This window comes from Psittacula echo (assembly GCF_963264785.1).
Source record: "Psittacula echo genome assembly, chromosome: 3".
Taxonomy (NCBI): domain Eukaryota; kingdom Metazoa; phylum Chordata; class Aves; order Psittaciformes; family Psittacidae; genus Psittacula; species Psittacula echo.
The window spans coordinates 44,533,095-44,556,156 of record NC_137736.1 but is presented as its reverse complement, the minus strand read 5'-3'; the positions used below and the strand labels follow the sequence as shown (position 1 = coordinate 44,556,156).

At 42.1% G+C, this 23,062-nt stretch overlaps 1 protein-coding gene across 1 annotated transcript in view; it reads left to right on the top strand.

The window, feature by feature from the left end:
- Window positions 1-22,608, top strand: part of PTCHD1 (patched domain containing 1) — a 34,731-nt gene extending 12,123 nt beyond the window's left edge. The window contains exons 2-3 of the mRNA XM_080613414.1: window positions 1,404-2,064; window positions 20,718-22,608. Of these exons, the coding sequence (XP_080469540.1) occupies window positions 1,404-2,064; window positions 20,718-22,372 (2,316 nt within the window). The 3' untranslated portion in view covers window positions 22,373-22,608. The remainder of the gene's footprint in view (window positions 1-1,403; window positions 2,065-20,717) is intronic.
- The last annotated feature ends 454 nt before the right edge of the window (window positions 22,609-23,062 follow it).

Sequence of the window (23,062 nt, the reverse complement as noted above, 5' to 3'; positions counted from 1 at the left end):
CTTGAGAGGATTGCATGACTCACCAAGCCATGCACAAAGCATATATCCAGCAGCATGCAGGGGCCTCTGGCATTTGGGATGTCAAGTACCCCCTGCGTCACCTAGAAAAGGGCAGAGGGAGCCCCTTCCTGAACTTTTGTGGTTACCCACCATGAAACACATGATAGCCACAGGGAAAATCTGCTCAGGCTTCTGGTGATAGTTAACATAGTCTTGGCCTCAGCAGCATCCTTATGGAAGGTCTTGGTACTCTACACAACTGGAGTGACACAGAAGGAGCTAAATGGTGATGGTGGTGGGTGAGGCCTGTACATTTTGTAAGGAAAATGTTCAAAAAAAACTCAGTTTGCACTTTGCTAATGCTCCCAATGTTAGAAAACTCAATATTTTACTTTTGAAAAACATTGCAACTCCACCTGTTAGGGCTATTCTTTCAGATCTAGTCATCTTTCGGATTTCTTGCCTCTTCTGTGTTGACTAAAATGGATTCATAAAAGGTTACAAGAGTTTTCTATATTTTTTCAAGAGGTGAGGGTAATTTTTCTGCCCTCCTGATACTCAAAAATAACCGAATGTGCTTTAGGTCAGAGCTCAGGCATGGCAAATTTCAGAAGGCTGACAAACAACTTACAAAGGAGGCTGCACTAAGAGCTGCTAGACCAGGCAATAAGCGGTAATAACTTGCAGTCCCTAAAATTATGGGTCCTTCCCTGATTAACTGAACCTCTCAGAGGAAGAAAAACGATGTCAGTCGCTGCCATTGCTTCCCACTCTCAGACTTGTTGTGGATTTGATGGGGGAAAGAGGGAGGGGAAAATAGGGCAAGATGAATTAATGCCAGTTATCCCTGCTACACTGACAATCTCTGCACTTAGGACATGCTTCTGTACCCTCAGAGTGAATGCTAGACCTCTACTGCTGCCAGGTTGCTGGTATATCCCACACAGGTGGCATCCCTGGCCCCATTACTCTTACGCCTTCTGTACCTGCAGTTTATCTGTTAGAGAGAGTAATTTGGCAATCCTGAGCACAACAGAGTCCCCAGAGATGGCCAGGCCGTAGCTCTCCCTTTGATGTTCACCGAGATTACTTGAAAGTGGAAGTCCAGGCCTTTTGAGTTTTCTTATTTAGAGAGGCCAAACAGCAAGTTTACCCGGCACAGATGCAAATCACAACCCACCCAAGTTACCAGCAAGGCATACAGGGGAATAATCCTGCTATTTTAATGCATGTTTCGGTTTTTTGCAATGAGCGTGCTATTAATACTGCAGTCACCAGAACTTCTGTTGTTGTTGCTTAGATCAAATAGGAAAGGGACGAAGGTGAGGAGCCGCTGTTGTTCTGGCTGCTGCTGCGTGAGATGAACTGATGAATAACGTATGTGATTTCTCTTTCCCTTGTAGTTGCACTCTGCTGTGACCAGGATCCAAGTTCAAAGACCTGGTTTCAATTACACGTTTGCCCATATATGTATCTTGAACAATGACAAGACATGCATAGTGGACGACATAGTGCATGTACTGGAGGAATTAAAGGCTGCTCGTTCTTCTAATCGAACTAATTTTGCAATCACTTATCCGATTACTCACTTAAAGGATGGCAGGGAAGTGTATAACGGGCATCAGCTTGGTGGGGTTACTGTGCACAGCAAAGACCGGGTGAAGTCTGCAGAAGCCATTCAGCTCACCTACTACTTGCAGGCAATCAACTCCTTGAATGACATGGTGGCAGAGAAGTGGGAATCCATTTTTTGTGACACTGTTGAACTTTTCCAGAAATCCAACAGGAAAATCAAAATGTATCCTTTCACTTCTTCTTCGCTGAAGGAGGATTTCCAGAAGACAAGCAGGGTGTCAGAACGCTACCTGATCACAAGCTTGGTCCTTGTGGTCACCTTGGCCATTCTCTGCTGCTCCATGCAGGATTGTGTCCGCAGCAAACCCTGGCTTGGCCTGCTGGGATTGCTGACCGTGACCCTTGCCACCCTGACTGCAGCCGGGATCATCAATCTCACTGGTGGGAAATACAATTCCACCTTCCTGGGAATCCCCTTCGTCATGTTAGGTAACTATTTCCTATCTCCTCTCTCTTTTGTGTGTTCTGTGCCTCCCTGACGCATTTCCCAGCAAGCAGAAAAGCATCACTGCATGGCTCCCAGTGCCTCCTCCCTGCCAAATCCACACAGCCTGTTTTCCTAAACTGTTTATGCTGCGCTGGGGTGTTAAAATCATGCCTGTGGGCTCCGGTGCAGCATAGCACCCTGCTGTAGGATGCAGTGCCTGTGCAGTAGCAAGGAGCAAGGATGCGCAAATGTGGAGAGGGGGAGCCCAGCTGCTTTTCTGTGAATGTTTGATTCTGGGTTTGGTAGCCAGCGTTGGAGGGAAACATTTGTAGAGGTCCTCGTGCCACAATGACAGTGTCAGCTGTTCCAGTAACTCAAAGGGCCTGTGTGTTAGGCAATAAGAGAGCGCTGGGTCCTTAAGAGAGCAGAGCAGTGCTGTCATGGCTTGGCAGGCACCTGTCTGTGGGATAAGGACAGTGGTCAGTTGCGTTTCTCCTGACGCCCCTGTGTTGGCCGAGTGAAAATAGGGAGGGTTTCACAACACTGGCATGGACAGTATTGCTTCTCTCAGTCAGAACGGACCCGTTCGCGTAGTGCCAGAACATCCCCTGGTGGAGGGCTATGAGGGAAGCAGCACTGGCCGCTCCCTGGCTCTGGTGCCTACAGAGGCATATGCATTTTCCCGGTTGTTGTACCGCCTTCGCTCACTGGAAGGTGTGGAGTAGTTTCATGTTGTTTTGTTTTCCTCAAGGGTAGGAAGGAGGAGGAGAGAAGGTGGTCAGCTTGCTCCCAATCCAAAACCGGTGCCCTTTCTTGTTGGCACCAGAGCATTTGTGGGGATGCCGTGCATTGTATCCAAACAAGCAGGAGGACTTCACGGGAGACAAAATGAGAGCTCTGGAGAGTTCACAGCCTCTTTGTTTGTATTTGGTTCGTAACCAGTGTGAAAAGCTTTGTGAACTGTAGGTGTTTAATATGTCCTCATTCACGCCATTATTCATTTGTGGAGAATAATACGTGCATTGATTTGATCACAGCTTCCCCAGCTGAAAATCAGTGCTCAGTAATACTTCAGGTTTCAAGTGTAAGAGTGTCTCCACTGACTTAGTCATATTGTGTAGTGGTATGACAGATTTCAGCACAGCTATTTTTATATCCAGTGCTGTGTTCTTATGCCATTCTCATACTGTAGCTGTGGTATTGTTGCACTTTAATTAAAGACTATGCTTCAGTGCATCACACTCCCAGTTAAGGTACAGAATATATTCAGTGACAAAGAGAATTCAGCTGTATTGCACCAGCTCTCATTTTCAGATGACATCCATGAAAATTAAACTGTATCATAATCTGGAGGAAATGCAGCATGAGAAAGAGTCAAAAGAAGGCTAACTGTCTGACCTATGTCTTTGGTTTCTTTTGTGGATTTTTATGCCTGTGCATTGTTATAAAATTCAGTTCCTCAAACTAAGTAGTGTATATTACATACAATATTAGGGAGGTGTCTTGCAAGAGCCGTAGAAAAGCAGTCTAAAGTCCAGCCGTACAAAATGAAAATACCTGGGGAAAGCAACTCAAAAATATGAAATATTAGCTCTGCTTAGGGGTCAAAGCATCTGCTCCCTGTGACAACCTTTCACTAATAGTGACTATGCTTAGACTTGAAATCCTTAAAGAATTACAGACAACTATGAAAAGTTTCACACTTCTATTTTAGTGCTGCTTTAACTGCTGAGCTGTACAACCAGCTCTGCTTTTCTTTTCCTTTTTTTTTTTCCCCTTGGGTTTTTTTTTTGGTCTTGCCTAATTGAAGTATTCTACTCTTACAAGGAGTAAGTTTCAAATATGGAGCTCAGCTCTCACTGTGAACAAGTCAAGACAGAGCAGTCAAGCTCATGTGAATCTTACCTGCTTCCCCTGCTGCATAAAGTCTCCCAAGGGACAGGAATATCAACAGGTGGACAGAAGGCACTAAAGACATACATACTGAAATTTTTAATGGGAGCTGGTTTAAACCAGCAGAGAGCTAGAAAGGGAGGGTTCCTGGTTTTTTACTGCAGTGCAACAGAAAGATTCAGCATGCATTTCAAAATTTATTTTATTTCTCTATGTTGTTTTGCTTATAAAGGATGGTTTAACTCAAGGTAGCTGAAGGATGGAGACACAAACCACCTTCCGTTATAGCCCACTGAACGGCTTCCACTTAATTTCAGTGACCATCAGATTAGATCATAGATAAACTGACCTTTAGAAAGCTAAAGGATTTCTGGCTAACGGTGTAGCACTGTTGCTATTACTCATACTCTTATGGCTAAAAGCAAAAATTAGATAGAAAAAATTATTACACTGGACACATTTCAGGCAAGGCCCCTTTACTGGTATAAATCATTAATGAAGTTTATAGCAGCTGAGGATTTTTAAGTTTTTTCTCAGCATCTCAGCCAGAGAGACACAATCCAGACATCATCTGCCCTCTGCCACAGGGTCAGATCATGTCTTTCTTAACAGATACTTTTCACCCTGCATTTTGTTTCCTCCTGGGCCGCTTCCTCCTGTGTTTCACTGCACTACTGCTACAGCATTTGCATCATGTCTAACCTGAATTCCCCTTTTGCAACTCAGCTGTTCTCTTTATTTATCCACTGCATCGGGAAAACTATTTATTTTATTTTTCTTTGCATCTTTGGGACCACTCTCACTTGCCCAGTTCTCTTCCCTTTCATCCCAGGTTTCCTCACGCTATGCTTACCAGACTTCCAGCAGTCTTCTTGCTTTTGGCCACTCCACATCTTCCACGGAGTGCGGTGCCTAAATTCAGGTGCAGGATTCAGGCTGAGGCTTTCAGCGGCAAGTAGAGTAGGAGGATGATTTCACACATCTTGCATATGGCACTCCTGTTCATACATCCCCATACGACATTCATCTTTTTCTCAGCAGTATGAAATAGTTAGCATTTGGTTGGTGGCACATGGCAATTCACTGATCCTCCATGTCACTTTCTACCCTGTTTGCACAATTAGTTATTCCAACCAACATGTAGAAGTTTGCCTCTTCATTAAGTTCATCTTGAGACCATCACTGCCCTTCCAAGATGCATTAGATGAAGTTGGTCAAAAATGTTTTGCAATTATTGACTTCTTCATACTTTCAAGAATTACTTTCTGAATAGTTTAAGTAGTTTGTCCAGTCACAAGCACATTCTGATAATTTGGGAGTATCTCTGCAAAATACTCTGTTCAAGGTGCTTGTAATACTTGATTTTATAAATCTGTTTTCTGTAAGATCCCTTCTGCACCAAACATTTCAAAGAGCGAACAAGCTACGGTGAAAGGTACCAGCATCTGTAGGTGTTGAATCCTTAGCCTTTGCATCAATAAGACAATTCTAAGTTACTAAATTATCAAGTTGCACTCTTAAGCTCAGGCTGTGTAAGTGTAGGCAGGAACATCTTTTGCCTACCAACCTGTTAAATATAACATACTGGTTTAAACACTTCATGCTTTGGTTTTAATCACTTTCATGGTAGTTTATTCTAATTTATTTTACTTTTTAATGAAGGCAGGTTATTGTAACCCAGCTAACAAAAGGTATCTCATTAAGTCAGAATAACTCAGTCACTGATGACTGACTACTGTAACAATTTTTATGTTGTGGCAGGTTTCTTTTTAGCCCTCACTGGTTGCTAACTGAATGGCAAAAAATTGAAGCCAGCAGAGATGTTGCCAGAAATCTCTTTCCCCATCAGGCACCAAAAGAGCAGGGGTACCCTTTGGTTACCAGCGGTTCACTAGCAGAGAGGAGAGGGCAGGCTGGCTGGAGCCATTCTTTTCTCTAGGGGCATTTTGTCAAATCAAGCTGGAAACTGTTCTTCAGCTCTGGATTTATATAGGTACTTCTAACGTGAAAGTGAAGCCCAAAACTTGGCAAGCTCTCACCATTCGTCTGGGCATATTTTGAATTAGCATATGCCTCTGGTTTTCTTTTAAACTATCACCTGCATTTATCAGTGTGTAAACAAGTAATTTAAGGACAAGATTATTCACATGTCTAGTTCATGTGGAATCATTTGCTGAACAAAGACTATTCATTTTTGACCCCAAGAACCAAAAAATTTAATTCTTCAGTTTGGTTGAATTTAAAATAGCTGATTTATAGTGTCAGCTGAAAAGCAGAATGAAAATTCCAATTTCCTATTGCCTAACACATTAAAAATTACAGATGTTTGGTCTGGCACAGATACTAATGTATTCATCATAAGTTTCCCTTACGCATTAAATGTTGTTTAATAACTGCCAATCCTTTAAAAATACCAGTTTCCTCAAAAAGAACAGTGTTACCAAACAAACCACTGGGCAGCAAGCAGCACTGGCTGAACAAGTTCTTGGCGTGACTTTTTTCACTTCCCGGAGGCGGAGCACAGCATCTAACTTAGGGACTCGAAAGAAAATTGCAACACTGCCCTTTGCACTGAAGAGAAAACTAGCAGTCTGTTTCCTATTCCTTCAGGAACTCCTACAGCTTATTTGGGGAGAGGCGGCTCTCTTCAGCTGCCAAGTTCGTGAAAAGCATGGGCTCAGTGAAATCGCGTTGGAATACCAGGCACTGCCAGATACGGGCATACAGGGATGCAGGGCCTGCTCCACGGGCTTATATTTAGCCTCTGATGCTGGCAGGGTAAAACCAGCTAGCAGTTACAAGAGCAGCTTGGGCCTGCAGCATGCTGTAAACGGAAATGATAGCCAGCCTTGTGTGAAACTCAGCAAAACAGGGATGAACGCAAGTACCTGTTCTTACAACCTCACATCCCTTTCAGTACACCCTTTCTGGGAAGACAGAAGGGGAAAATGGTTAACAGAGCAAGTCCAGGGAGGGCCGACTGGGAAGGAGCAGGTGGAAGCACTGAGAAGGACCAGTCAGGGTACTCCTGAGATTCAGTCACAAGTTGGGGTAAGTCAGGCAGAGAAGGAGACTACATGGGGCTAGATCTGGCGGGAGTGGGCACAGGAGCAGGAGAGGTACAGAACACTTCGGGGGGTACCTGGAGGTACCAGGGCTCCTAGAGGAGCACCTTGCAGATGCAGGGACGCATCCATCGCTTCTCAGAAACTCAGACTGTTGGATGCATGCCTTCCACATGCTTTGCCTGAGGGAGAGATGTGCTGCAGGAGTAAGCTGAGATACCTGTCCAGGGGCTTTATAGATGCAAAAAGTTGGAGCAACAATGATGGGATTTGAGGGCAGAGACAGTTGGGAAAGAAGGTCAGGAGGAAAACATGGGGAAATAAAAGAATAGGTAAAGTCAGTGTGTTTGATGATGGGAGTGAAAAGCACAGGAGGGCGAGAGGATTGCTAAAGGTTACGGACCGTGAAGGCAGCAGGTAACTAAACCGAGGACAGCAGCTAACAACCAGCGTGAAAACCCTGAAAGGACAGTTGTGCTTGGGCCAGCAGGTCCAGCACGTTTGCTGGAGCTGGGCTCCTTCTTCAGTTCTCTGAAAGAATGTACAGGTTAGGAATTGCAACATATGCCAAATTTGTGCACTCTAAAAGCGCTCATTATCCTCCCTCTCAAGCACCCAAGTGTTTTCTATATTCAATAAAACTGAAGTGTCAACACTGGTTACCTACAGAGAGTTTCAATGAGAGAGAAACAGCCCCGCCATAGGTCTCCCTGATGCCCTTCAGTCCACACTCAAAGGTAGCACTCACACACACACAAATGTTTGACTTTGTATAGTACTTTTCCACTGATTTTCCCGTTGCCAGTTAATAAAAATGTGAAGTTTACCGTGTCTCTCTTGTTTTTATTCCCGGAGCTAAGCTTTCTCACTCTCTCTGTCCAGCTGCCCCTCTTTGTGCTGGGAAGAACTTTGTCCTGTCTCAGCTGGCTCCCACAGCTTCCTGCCCCCCTGCCCTTTTCTCACATCTCATCCATCTTGTTTGCAATTTCCGGCAGCCTCCTCCAGCAGGTCTCACCCATCTCCCTGCTCCAGGCCACGGCATCTCCTTCCTGATGCCTGCACAGCTGTCTGCGCCTTTTGCTCCCCTCAAGCTTCCTTCATCTTTTCTCCCATTTTCCCCACCCCTGCCAGTGTGTCCCCTCTGATTTATTTTTTTTTTCAATTGCTCTCCCCTCCTTCCCTCTCCTCAGCCGCAGCTGGGCCCATTGCTCCTGCAGTTTTCCCTGTATTCTTCAATAACTTCCTCTGCTCACAGACAGGTCCCTACCATACCCTGCAATTGTATCTCAGCTGCTTCAGATTTCCCAGTTTTCCACCGTTCATCCTTTCCTTTTTTTCACACTGCCGAAGGATGCCAATTGTGCCCTGGAAGCACACTTGCTTTTTTGTCACTCCATCTGCTCAGCTTCCCCAGTTCAACCATGTACAGTTCAGTTATAGTTCTGAAACATTCTGGGTTTTGTTCTTTTCATTCTTCTTCTAATAAATAAATAAAATTACCTGAGTTTATCTACCCTGAGCAGAATCCCAGACTTTCTTCATTGTTCCTCTTTCCTCTCATTTTAATGCCTCAGTCCCTCAATCTCTTCCTGAGCTCTCTAAGCAGCCATGCACGTTTTCATGCATTATCCAACATTTCTGTTCCTATTGGGGAAGAAAGGAAGTAGGCTCCCAGGCCACCCCTCTTCACTCAGTGCATCAGTGAGTCATCTCACCAAAGTCAGTGTTTTTCACCCAAAAGTGAGATGGTTAACCACTTCCTCCACCTCCTGGTCTCCCTCTCTGTAGTTCTTCTGAAGGATGATGCCCCAAGCCCCTTGAGGAACCCAAACACCAAGAAGCCACAAATGCATGGGAAGGAAATAGGCTGAAAATACAAATAGTGGCAGAGTATTTTAGACACTTATACCAGCCCTTTCCCATGTAGCACGAAAATGGCAAGTAGAGCTTGCAGCTGGCCACAAGTGATGACAACAACCAACATGTCCGTGTTTCCCCTCTATCACCACAACTCCCAGTGAAATTCTTGCATGCATACGTGCTTCTTGGCTTCAGAAGTGTGTCTATGACTCAGAAAATATAATGCTTTTCGGAAAAGAGGAGCTGTGTCTGTAGGAAGTCAGTCTAGAGAACAGTTTAATACTGAAACCAAGTGCTATACAATCATTATTTCTCTTGACTGGTCGTGCTCCTGTATACACTTGTTATACATAAAGTGTGTTAGAGGTGATGCAGTACATTTAACGAGCATTCATTTATGCAAAGAGTAGCAGAAGGATGTTACACTTTTACTGTCTGCATTCTTTTAACTGCAGAGAAGTCAGTGCATGTGATGGTTTAATGGAGGGGCTTATCAGAGGTGTCCCAAACAGTCAAAGGTACTGCTAGTTTGGCTCTGACATTCTCTTCTTCAACTGGTGAAGTCCCTCAAGAGAAACTACCATATATATGAAAATAAACTGGAGGTTCAGTGGTAAAGAAAATCAACCTTTTGCTATCTCTATATATATGTAGGAATGTTGTATGTATGTTTATGGCATACTTTGCATACTGGATTTGTATGGTCAATGAAGACCTGGGGAAGGTCAGCAAGAACCAATGTGACCTTTCATTTTACGTCTTTCTGTGAGAGAGATGGTCCACATTTTGGGCTTCTAATAAATTATATCCTCCAAATACACAACAGCCGAAAGGCACGTGTGGCTGGGAAGGCACCTGCCATTTTCAGGTCATGAGACCTTTGCATTCTGGCACATGATGCTGGCAGAGATGGATAAAGTTAAATCGGATTAAGTTAAATCTTGGTGCTTGATGGAAAGCCCAAGTAGAGTTCCAAACTTGTAATTTTTTCATTTTTTAATCAGTAAAAAGAATCGGCTGCATGTACTTTAACTAAAGTTTTTTGAACATTGTGTTTCACTTATAACTGATCTATATATCATGAGCAACAGTAATGACAAACATCGCTTAAGCAGGAGAATTTAAGGATATGCTTGTGATGTTTTAATTGCAGCTTTCTCACCAGAAATGGGGAACTTGAAGTGTGGTAAAACAATCCATATTCCACTGGCCCATATTCCACTAGGACAACACTCCTAGAAGCCAGTGTTATTTTGCCTTGTGGCCTTAGAAATTTGAAACAGATTTAGAACATGATTTTGCTCAGATATACTCACTGTGTCTTACTCTGTCTTCAGGAGCTGTCATGTACTGTATGTCACTTGGCTGTTCTATAACATGGCATAAATGGTAACCTTTCACAGGTGACTGCAGGTAGCTTTCATTTACCTTCAAGTAATTTTTTTACACAGCAGGCATATAATCTGCCAAAAACTTTGTGGAGAAAATCAGTTTGCAGTTTTCATAGAATCAAAGAATGGTGGGTTAGAAAGGACCTTAAGGTCATCTAGTTTCAAGCCCCTGCCACAGGCAGGGGCACCTCATACTAGACCAGGTTGCTAAAAGCTCATCCAGCCTGGCCTTGAACACTGCCAGGGATGGGGCAGTCACAACTTCTCTGGACAGCCTGTTCCACTGCCTCACCACCCTCACAGTAAAGAACTCTTTCCTTACATCTAAGCTAAACTTCCCCTGTTTAAGTTTGAACCCTTTATCACTTGTCCTGTCACTACAGTCCCTGATGAAGAGCCGCTATCCAGCACCCTTGTAGGCCCCCTTCAAATACTGGAAAGCTGTTATGAGGTCTCCACGCTGCCTTCTCTTCTCCTATTTTGTTTTCTGATACAAATCTAAGCAGCGTGGTGACTTCATAGCAACCTTCCAGTATCTGAAAGGGGCCTACAAGGATGCTGGAGAGGGACCATAGTGATAGAAGAAGGGGTAATGGGTTCGAACTTAAACAGGGGAAGTTTAGATTGGATATAAGGAAGAAATACTTTACTGTGAGGGTGGTGAGGCACTGCAATGGGTTGCCCAAGGAAGTTGTGAATCCTCCATCCCTGGCAGTACTTAAAGGCCAGGTTGGACAGAGCCTTGGGTGACATGGTTTAGTGTGTGGTGTCCCTGCCCATGGCAGGGGGGTTGGAACTAGATGATCTTAAGGTCCTTTCCAACCCTAACTATTCTATGATTCTATGATTCTATCTCATAATGCAAGACGAGCCCAGGGGTACTCAACATAATAACTCTGTATCTAACTGCCTTTTTGGCTAGTGAGGCTTGAAGTACACGAATCGGTGGGGAATTCATCTTGCTAGCCACATCTGTCATTCCTTTATTATCCTGGCATCAGACTCTTCCCGTCCTGGGCAGCTTCCCTGCTGCAGAGGGTGGTCATGGCTCCCCTGGGGTACACCCTGGGGTCTGTACCCTGCCAGCAGTTGTGGCAGGCAGCCGCAGCCCTGTGCCCTCCTCCTCTTGTCATCCTCCATGCGGAAAAACTAAGCCTTGGTCCCTGTCCCTTCAGATAACAGCTTAGGCAGGGCACTGTGCTTCCTGGGGGCTTTTCAGATGTTTCCAAGTCAAAGACAAGGAAGAGGCTTTCCTGGGAGGAGCGGAGGCACTCTGGGGCAGGGAGACCCTTTGGAGGCCAGCAGGAGTTAAATGCTCCCCTGCTGTTTGCCCCAGAACCATAGACCTGCACAAGGCCCAGGTACTCAGTAGGTGAGTGTGCCATGCTGACATAAATATTGCAGCAGCTAAAACCAGATTTCACTAATGCTCAGCAACTTCTGTTGCGCTGCATAAAATAGGACATTTAACTTTTGCCAGGTCTTTCATGAAAACAGAGGAGAGCAAGTCAAACGTTTAAACAGAGTTGACAGCTGGCTATTTAAATGCCAAAACAAGCCTTTGCCGACTCTTAAGTGGAATTAAATATTCACTTTATATATAGAAAAGTAGATTTTGAACTATAACTTGCTTTGCTTATGTCTTTTTCAAAATAAAAAAGCCACTCAAGTTTTCTCTCAGATGTATTTCTGGTTTTAAAATGTGCTTATCTGACATTCTTGCTATCAGCGCAACAACAAAATCTCAAATATTACATTGGTTCAATGCTAAAAAAAAGAGTGATTAAAAAAAAAGAAAAAACCCTCCCAAAAAAGAAAAAAAAAAACCCACCAAAACAGAAAAACATCATTTTCCCAAAGCCTAAATCAGTAATTTTTACTCTAGTGAAATCAATGGGTCTATTAAAGAGTAACCGCATGCATGGTGAATTACCCATATAATCTTTATAATCTTTTTAATTCTATTAGTTAGAATTGAATTTGGTATAGTTTAAAAAAATAATTTGAAAATTTAATATTAAGTGAGAATATTCTTTTATTATTATTAATAGCTTTAAAATACACATACTCCAAAAATAAAAAGTGGCAAACCATGTCACTGCCATTGCTGATTAGTGATGGTGATGCAAACTAGAACTGTGAATACCGAGGCATTAATTCTACTTATTAAACTACTTCTCCTTCTCTTTGTTTCTTTTCCCCTTACATAGGTAAAAAATGACAGAAATGTCTGTATGTGTTTTGTGTATGTCTATGTATTTCTTCAGTTAGGGATTTATATACAGAACGATTTTGATTTCAGTAGTAATATGTAGATTGTGCTCTTAAAATTACCTTGTGATTTGTATGATTTTGTGAAACATCATCTCACTATTGCTTGTTTGCCATGATAAAAGATAGTACTGGGGAGTCTGTAATTGAGATGCATCAGTTACCCCAAGCATCACTGACTGTGTCCCAGTGACTTAGGGGGAGACCAAGAGCATGAGGATGATTTTGTCACGGCATTCTTTGTGCAAATACGCACTTTTTAGTATGACTCAGAAAGGGCTGCGCCTGGCCAAACCAGCCTGTTGCACAGGAGAACAGAGAGCCAATCCTATGTGGCATTTCCAAAAGTTAAGTTTAGAAACTTAGAAAATGTAGGATATTATGGCAGATATTCATTGCCAGAAAACTGGAATCAAAATCCCCCCAGTGCAGCAGATCCATGTGAGTTCCATGAGAGTCTTAAGAGGAACCTAACCACCTTTTAAGCTGTGCTTGGCAGCACAACACGAGACATAAATGAGGCATCAACCTTGTGCAGGGCTTTCAGACGCACCTTGTTTTCCTGCCTGTGCATTAAGCAGTTTGAGCACGGGCTTAACGGCCTAGGGAGCCTTTCTGCAAGATCTACTACTAAAAATAACATTGTGGTCTCACAGCATGAAGCAATGAGCACCAGTTGAAGATTCCTTCTCTGCATGCACCAACCAATGCAGTGTGTTTTATGGGGAAGCTTTATCTTCAGCAGCGTGCTTCTGTGGCACAGCCGCCCACAGCTGTGAAACACAGCAGATACTGGGAGCATATTATCAAACATTTTGGTTTCTCTTATTTTGTTGCCAAGTAGATACAGCACAAAACAAAACTCTCTCTTTCCAGACACTGAGGCAGATTTTTATCTAGTATCAATGCACCAAGGAGCTCATGGTTTTGATCCTGGTAGTTAGCTGAGGAATGCATGGGCATGCCTGGGGCTTTCTGACAGCAATGGATGGTGCTGTTGTAAGCATGGTTGGAGAGATCAGCCTGACGAGTGAGGGTGAATGGCTAATATTCAAATGTAAGCCCATCTCAGAGATTGATCTGCTGGTATCATGCCTAGATGCCTAACAGACTGACATATCTAATTTCAGTATGTTTCTCTTTTGGAAAGATCCGAAGTGGGATGTTAACATCTGCAGGCATAGTACACCTTAGTGATCTATGTGTAAAATTTAGTAGCCTTTAAAACAGTAATTTCAAATACTGAACCCACCCAACATCATTGTCGTAATATCTTTGAGGTATGTTGTCATACCTCTAATTCAGTTAGAATACAGGTATGTAGGGTCTGTGTGACAGGAGATAAATAAAGTGTTGTAATATGCGCAGCCTACACTTATACCAGTACATCCCGTCCTGTGTCATTCTTCATGTGTTGTGAATGCAGATACCATGCCTGCACAGAACCTGTGCTTGGAGGTATGAAATGAAGTCAGGCTGCACTTGGGTGGCGGGGACTTTGCAAATGAGGATGCATTTAAGACTGCTCAACTGCCTACAGCCCTCAGTCCCCTTGCCATAATTCTTCTGATACAAACCCTGCTGCCTGGAAACACAGTTCATCAGATGAGTACCTTATAGGATGTTAGTGTCACACAGGATTTTACTCTACACTGTGAACTGAGCTCCCAGAAGTATTCAGGCAGGAGTAGGGAAAAGCAAGTAGGATTTGCAGTGCATTTTCTTTGCTCAGCAGAAATGTTTGGGATGAGCAAGTCTGCACACAGTGGGATGTCCGATCTTTCTGTCTGACATTCATGCGGCAAAACTGTGGTGTTGCAGCGCTGTTTATGTTCCACAAAGGTGGACATTGGTTAGAGTAACCCACAGTCTGTTGCAACACCATGTTAACAATGGTTTACCTGTTTGGCTCAACCCATGCCACTAAATTGCTATAAACTCAGTGAAAACTGCTGTGTAGGTTATGCTTAGTGCTGATTCTGTCTGCATGCTATAGGATCTCAGTTAGCTGTAGTATTTTAATATTTTACTGAGAACAGGGTATGAAGCCAGGGGTTTACTTTAGCTGGATGCAAATTCTCTTGATGTGCCTGCATATTCAGTAGCACTTTGAGCTTGCTATATGTTCCAAGTTAAAATCATGCCTGCTGGGAGAGGCCGCATGAGGCAGGTTGCGTATTTAGCCCACAGCTGGTTGATTGCAACTCCTGTGACAAAGGGAGTCTGGATTAGCAGTTTCACTTGGCTTTTCAGAAGATGGAAGCTGATGAGCTCACTGATCTAACTGGAAAAAATAAGTCAGCAGGGGGAAATTATCTCAGCCTCTTTGTTGACATAACTGTGGAAAGTAGTCCCAGAGTTGACCAGTGTAACATTGTTATTTTTAACACTGTCAGCTAGGAAAATTCATTGCACCTTCATTATATCGTATGTTATTACAGGTATTGTTTTGGAAAGGGCGATTCCTGCAGTATGATTCTGACCTCCTACGTACTAATTTTGTGCAAGTGCAGTTCTTGAGACCTTGCCTGCATTGGCAGAGAGCTGGGATATGAATTTGTAGCATCCTAACTATTTCATGTTAGTTCGTCAGATATTTGTCTCTGTGGATGATATTTCACTCCACTTTGCATGTGAATCAAGGTGTCCTTCACAGATTTCCACAAAGAAAGCTGGTGCAACATAGCTGGCCCTCTGTAAATTCACACACTTCTCTACAGCACACTAAATTCCTCTTGCAGACAAGTGCTCCTATTCAGTGGGATGATTTCAGGCTTAAATCAACCTAAGCAAGACAGCATTCGTCCAGTTGAACCAATAGTGTTACAAGAATGCAGCCATTACAATACAAGCAAAAACCTTAAATCCAAATCCAGACTTAGCCTCGGTAACTGTCAGAGCATGCTTCCACTTCCATTTTTTGCCTACCAAGTTTACGAGGTTCCCATACAACCTACCGTGACTCATTCCCAATTTCAGCAACTTTTTTGTGCCAGCACTGTCAGGAAAAGATTTCAGGTTAAAAAATAAGCCTCAAAAAAAAAAAAAAGGTTGCTCATGTTTCAAATCCCAACCATTCCAATCCCAACCATTCCTTTAGTACAATTTGGATTAGAATCTGGCAAGTTAATAGTAATGAGGGAGCAGCAAACTTCGGTAGGGCATAGGAACCAGTGCCTGAGAAGGGGGAAACACCCCATACCCCAGCTTTGCTGCTAGAGAGGTCTGTCGCCTTAGGAAGACAGTTTGGTGTTTTATTAGTCTTAAATCTGGCAGGTAATGGGCAACATACGTACTGGTGCAGCATTCAGCTCACTGAAGTGAAGATCAATCATTATTAGTGTTTTGTGTGCCACTGCATTAAAATGGGATGAATAAAATTAATTACCCCTAAAATGCGACCTTCCCCAGAGAAGGCTGTAACTTCACAGCCTGTAAGTGGTACTTTATTCAGAGAGATTTTACTCAAGCATCAAACACACAGAGAGACATGCAACCTTCGAAATAATAAGAACAAAAAAATGAGACCCACAGTGTAGCATTATTCTCTGCTTTCATAGATGGGTAAAACTGTAAGAAGAGGAACCCAAACCTTTTTCTCAGTCATTCCTCTTACATTTTCTTACAGAAGTCTGTTTAATACCTCAGCCTCTTCTTATCATAATAAGACCAAAACCTCACATGATTTTAGTGTAAAATTGAACATATCCCTCAATCTCTAAACAACAAAAGCAGGCAGCAGCCTTTGTTTCAGGGAATTAATTAAGCCAGATTAATAGAGAGCTGGTCTGCGACTCCGGTAACAGGGAGGTCGCTTCACTGCCCTCTCACAGGCTTTGGGGCTGCTTTAAATCCCTTCACCCCTCTCTGCTTCAGTCTCGCAATTTTCCAGGCAGGAGCAGAGCCTAGGCTGCCGATGCCCCTTCATAAAGGCTTCTTGCTTGAATAACCACTCAGCAGGAGAAAGGATGCATTTCTTTTCTGAGATTTTAAAATGGTACTAAAAAGAACAGTTTAAGTGCTGCACATAAATAGCATTTAAAATGAGGTAAATAATTTGATAATTTCAAGGAAGATAAAATAATTGTCTTAGTTTTCACAACTTCCTGCAAGTGCTTTTTTCTCTCATGCATGCTTTGCATTGATTTTGCAGAGTATGTGTAATTGAATCTGAAGGAGGCAAATGAAACTCTTTATAGCATTTTCAGACTACTCATAAAAGCACTGTGTTTAAGCTAGGTATAATTTATTGGTTTTATTGTTGGTATTGTATTAGCTTCTAAAGTTAAAGATGGCCCACATCAGCTTGTAAAAAAAAAAAATTAAGCTCTCCAGAAATAGCAGTGACTATCTGCTTCATTTTCTTTGGCTACAAAAGCCAGAATTTCTGTCCTCAGTCATCCAAGGCATGTGGTAGGAGTATGTCCTACAATGCAAAGCCATGGGAGAAAAGAATAAGAAAGGTCGGTCCCCATTTTATCCAATACCTTTCTCCTACTTCCATAACATTTTCCTTTGCCCTTTCAGAACCCTTTTTCCTTAAAAAAAAAAAAAAATCTATCTTTCCATGTACTCCTCCTTCTTAGCTCATGGTTGTACAGCCTGACTGTAGGGCACAACCAGTGAATCATAATAGCAAATGTCAACAGGAAAAGATCTCCAATAGCCCATTAGCTGTTTGAGTTCATATTTATTATTTACTGAATGACTGTGAATAATGAACAAATTGCTCTAAATCATTACAGATTTGTGGCTTAATCTCTATTAAAAAGGGAAAATTGGTCAAAGCAATTACAGAATTTATTTGCAAGGAAAAATATGCCTTCTTCTCATTCATATATAGAGTAGACAAAGCACCAGCAAGAGGAACAGAGGTAATCAGTGCGTATCATTAGGGATGCAAAAAATGGAAACTCTGAAATGACAGAAAAGTGAAATAAATTCTCAGAAAATGCTTCCATGGAGTTATCGGCTATAATCTATGTGGGTTACGCTTATATGAGCATCAGTGAGTTAGATGACATTGGAGGTTTTCAGCCCATGTTGTGCTTGTAGTTGGTATTTGAAGGAGTAAATTAGGTTAGGTAAATCCCATTCTAGTTAAATAAGGCTAATCTTTGGACTGCCATGCCTAATTTTTGCACAAGCTTGGGCTTAATCTTTTTCTTAGAGGATGTTGTATCAGATCAGTAGTGCCACTGATGCAAAAAGGGTGCAAGTTTGGCAATTTAGGCTTGTCTTCCTAAAGGTAAATGAGAATGTTGTAGCTATTATACAAGTGGACAGAGAAATTGCAGACTCTACAGTTGAAGGAAAATCCCAATTCCTACCATGCAGATTGTGTAGCAAACAACAAAAGGAACCTGTCCTAAAATAGAAGAGTATCTAAATGTTTTTCTGTTGGCTTTGTGGAGCACATGTGGTGACGCCTCTTCATGCCTTTACTTGAGCAGTTCCCTAAACCAGATTCCATTTTAGGGTAGTCTCAAAGGTTGTGTAAGAGCAAATTGTGGGTTTATGCTTCCTACTTAAAGAAAATCTGTGGTATCAGGAGTCATGTTATCAGACATTATCCAAAATCTTATACCTGTTAAAAAGTCATGCTCAGCATCGTATTTAATTAGCTCTAAATTCTTTTTATCATAGCAAAGTCAAGAGCTTTCTGAGTTAATGCGGCTATTTGAATATTTTTATGCAAGAGCCTATTAATGCTGTAATGTTTTTTTACAAAAACATGCTATAGCTAAAGCTCACGATGGAAGTAATTTGTAATATTCAATGACCTCATTTTATTCTGTTTTGCTCACTCTAAGCTAATGCATATGATACTATATGAAATTCTCAGGCGAGCCTGTCTGCAGGACTTATGGGAGCCATAAATGGATTAAACCTCTCACTCCTTGCTTTGGCAAGTGATCAGTTACATTTAAATAAAGGTCAGTCTGTCTTTACAAAGAACATACTGAAAGCAAGCTTAATAGCTTTCCCTACCAGGCCTAGAACACAACTATTTGAAGCATAATTAGCAACAGGGTGCCAGTCACTGATCGTGCTTTTTCGCTTGATTTTACATCTGGGGACTTCCAATATTCCCCATTAGCTTTAAGAGGGGGCACGGTGCTAGTTATCAAATTGACAGCCTTGACCTGGCCCTCTGAAAGCAGCTGTAAAACATTGCTTGGCAAAATTAAGATGAATGCCAAATGCCATACCAAAACTGGGACTGTAATATTGCTACAAATTGGACATTCGTGGTCCATGCCATGATTCCAAATGACAACGTAGGTAAGATATCTAATCTACATGAGAGCACAGACTTCATTATTCTAAATACCAGATGACCATGATAAGGAGACACACCAGCTGTCCTATTATCTCATCTTATGAGCTCTGTGTTTTGAATTCTTTATAAAATACTCCATACCTTTTGTTTTTCAGCGTTAACAGACTGATCAGCTCTGCCATCTGTTAAAATATAGATAGGATATTCCTTGCAGGAAGGGTGGAGTGAATCAGCTACAGCTTCCACTACAGTAAAAGGTACTGACCACAGAAGGGTTATTTTCGCAAGTTAATTAAATATTTAGCCTACGTGATACATTTAAGAATAAACGTGATCATAGAATCACAGAATGGCTTGTGTTGGAAGGGACCTAAGAGATCATCTAGTTCCAGCCCTCCTAAGATATCCTCTGTTTTTCTGGTTCTTCACAATACCTCATTAGTTTGGGGGTTTCTTGACTGATACTGTGGCAAAAGTGATAATCATCTACAGGCAGAGAGAACAGAGCCAACAGAGCAATTTCGGTACTCTGCAGACAGTCTGAAATTCTAAGAGATCTGTGAATTACCTTGACCCGCCTGACTGGAGCATTAGCTTCAAAAGTCCGGTGATTGCACTTCAGGGTCATCTGCAACTAATTTAGCATTTATAATTTTATCTAATGTTATCAGGGAATGGGTAAGAGCAAAACACTGTGGACTGGCTTTTGGGAATTTCTGGCGATAATGCAAGAGCAGGCCAGAGAGGTAGCAAGGTGACAGCAAAAACAGCAAAAGAATAAGGAGGAGTAAATAAAAGACAGTAAAAAAGGTGGGATTAGATGGAAAGGAACTATTAAGAAAAAATGAACATGATGTGAATTACTATGGGAAAACATTAGTGTCTTACATTTTAGGTGTGATGCAAAGACTGTACTTTTTTGTTCTTCTCTGTGTAAAATATCAAACTAGTTTTATCTCAGCCACTCTCACCCTATAGCTGGTCAATGGCTGCCTTCCAAGCTCAGGTCCACTATGAGAGAGCAGAGGCCTCTGTCCTCTAAATGCACCTTGGTTATCAATCACAAAATAGAAACTGTAAGAGGAAGATAACCAACCAGGGATTAAGATAAATCCATGTACTTTTCCTGACTTACTTGCACTTCAGGGTTAAACACAGGATTCTAGGTCTGCAGGTCCATCTCCTTTCATGACTGCTATATCTGTTTTAAGAGTTAATTACAAAATGTAGGAACTGCCAAGAAAAATAGAGCTGTATTTAGTTTTACAAACCCTTAAATATAGTAAAGTAAGAAGACTAAGCGCTTCCATATCAGTTCTACCATTCTGCATCTTTAAAATAAATTTGTGCTTTTTTAGTGTGCTCTGTTTCTAGGATTTCTTTTTCCTGATGGAAAATTTGTTTAGGAGGTGAAGAAATCAGTGACTGATTTAACTGACAATTTTCAGCTTATATGGAAATTTTATTTTTTACAGATTTTCCACAAAACAGCCAACTAATGCTCTGCTTCCAGCATAAGACACTTCAAGGTTGTATTTCTTTGTTTTCATCACAGGTCATATCCCATCACCAGGAAAAACTAATTTCAAAGCATCTTCCATCACAGGCACACCAAAATAATGAAGTGAAACAGCCAACCAGGAACAAAAATCCTTTTTCTTTAATCCATCAACCCTGCGCCAGCGATGCAGAACTCTCCTCAAGCTCTGGCATTAAAATTTGCTAGTCAGGTGGCAAATGCACTCCATAATAATTTCTCTCCTCTGCAGGACATTTGCTTCAAGGACTGGTAGCGGCCAGCTGTGTCTCCTTTGAGTCTTTGAGCATGTCCACATTATGTTTTTCCACGTTGATTTGAGTACTTTAAACACCCATTTTGTTCTCTGTTGTAGGTCATGGTTTATATGGGACTTTTGAAATGTTGTCCTCCTGGAGGAAAACTAGAGAAGACCAACACGTTAAAGAGAGGACTGCAGCTGTATTTGCAGACTCCATGCTCTCGTTTTCTCTCACCACTGCCATGTACCTGGTCACTTTTGGAATAGGTGCCAGTCCCTTCACTAACATTGAAGCAGCCAGGATTTTCTGCTGCAATTCCTGTATTGCAATTTTCTTCAACTACCTCTATGTACTCTCCTTTTATGGTTCCAGCCTGGTGTTTACTGGCTACATAGAAAACAACTACCAGCATAGTATCTTCTGCAGAAAGGTACCAAAGCCAGAGGTATTGCAAGAGAAGCCTGCATGGTATAGGTTTCTTCTGACAGCCAAATTCAGTGAGGACACAGATGATTCAGAGGAAACAAACACTTATGAGAGTCATCTTTTGGTGTGGTTCCTGAAACGCTATTATTGTGACTGGATAACAAACACTTATGTCAAGCCTTTTGTAGTTCTCTTTTACCTTGTTTATATTTCCTTTGCCTTAATGGGCTACCTGCAGGTCAGTGAAGGGTCAGACCTGAGCAACATCGTAGCGACTGCGACACGGACCATTGAGTATACGACTGCCCAGCAGAAGTATTTCAGTAACTACAGCCCAGTGATTGGGTTCTACATCTATGAGTCGATCGAGTACTGGAATACCAGTGTCCAGGAGGATGTGCTGGAGTATACCAAGGGCTTTGTGAGAATATCTTGGTTTGAAAGCTACTTAAATTACCTTAGGAAACTCAACATATCTACTGGGTTGCCCAAGAAGAACTTCACTGATATGCTGAGGAACAACTTCCTGAAGACCCCTCAGTTTGCCCATTTTTCAGAGGATATCATCTTTTCCAAGAAATACAACAACGAAGTTGATGTCGTGGCCTCCAGGATGTTCTTGGTGGCCAAGACAATGGAAACTAAGAGGGAAGAACTTTATGACCTCTTGGAGACCCTGAGGAAGCTTTCTCTCACCTCCAAGGTGAAATTCATTGTTTTCAATCCATCATTTGTGTACATGGATCGTTATGCTTCTTCAGTGGGAGCACCCTTACAAAACTCCTGCATTAGTGCTTTATTTCTGCTCTTCTTCTCTGCATTCCTCGTGGCAGACTCTCTGATCAATGTCTGGCTCACTCTAACTGTTGCCTCGGTTGAATTTGGAGTTATAGGTTTTATGACCTTGTGGAAAGTGGAACTAGATTGTATTTCTGTGTTGTGCTTAATTTACGGAATTAATTACACAATTGACAACTGTGCTCCACTGTTATCAACCTTTGTCCTGGGCAAAGAGTTCACAAGAACTAAATGGGTGAAAAATGCCCTGGAAGTGCATGGGGTAGCTATTTTGCAGAGCTACCTCTGCTATATTGTTGGTCTGATTCCTCTTGCAGCTGTGCCTTCAAATCTGACCCGTACACTGTTCAGGTGCTTGTTTTTGATAGCATTAGTCACCTTCTTTCACTGCTTTGCCATTTTACCTGTGATACTGACTTTCCTGCCACCGTCCAAAAAGAAGAGGAAAGAGAAGAAGAATCCTGAAAACCGTGAGGAAATAGAGTGTGTTGAAATGGTGGATATGGATAGCACCCGAGTGGTTGACCAAATTACAACAGTCTAACTTGTTTGTTTGTTGCTTTTTTTACACTAGGTCTTACTGAGAAAAAAAAAAAAAAAAAAAAAAGGAAGAAAGAAACCAGTAGTGACTGAATAGCTGAGGAGAGGAAGGGCTGTTTTCCTCCCTCAGGATGAAAGGAGGAGGATGTTTTCCTCCCTCACCCCCACCCCCACCCCAAGCTAAATCCAGGAATATTCAAAATGATGGGAGAAATTAAAAATTTTTTTTTAAGAGCTGGAGGGATTGTACCTTGCTCAGCTCCTGTAACAGGTATTACGAGGGAATTTGCACACACATGCAAAGGGGGGGGTTGAATTTCAGACACATGAAGTAAGATCTAATGAGAGAAGTTGGGTTCTTAAGCAGCTGTCTGCATGGTCTGTACTGCAGATGCTGCAATTATTGTGGCTAAACCCAATCAGACTTAAAGGTCAACTGTCAAGGCTGAAGTAGCACTAAATGTTCGCTGGATGTAAAGGCTTTACAAACTTTCTGCACAGCAATAACTCAAGTCAGTGAGTCAGCTCTTATAGGTCTTAGCCATCACATTTAATTTTTCTTTTCTCCCCTAATTTAAACATTTATGCAAGACTGTGTAAAAGATAGCAAACTGTACTGGGAAAGAAGGCAGTACACAGCAACCAAATGCTTTCCAAACACTTTCATGTTAAAAATCACTTTTTTTTCCTAAAA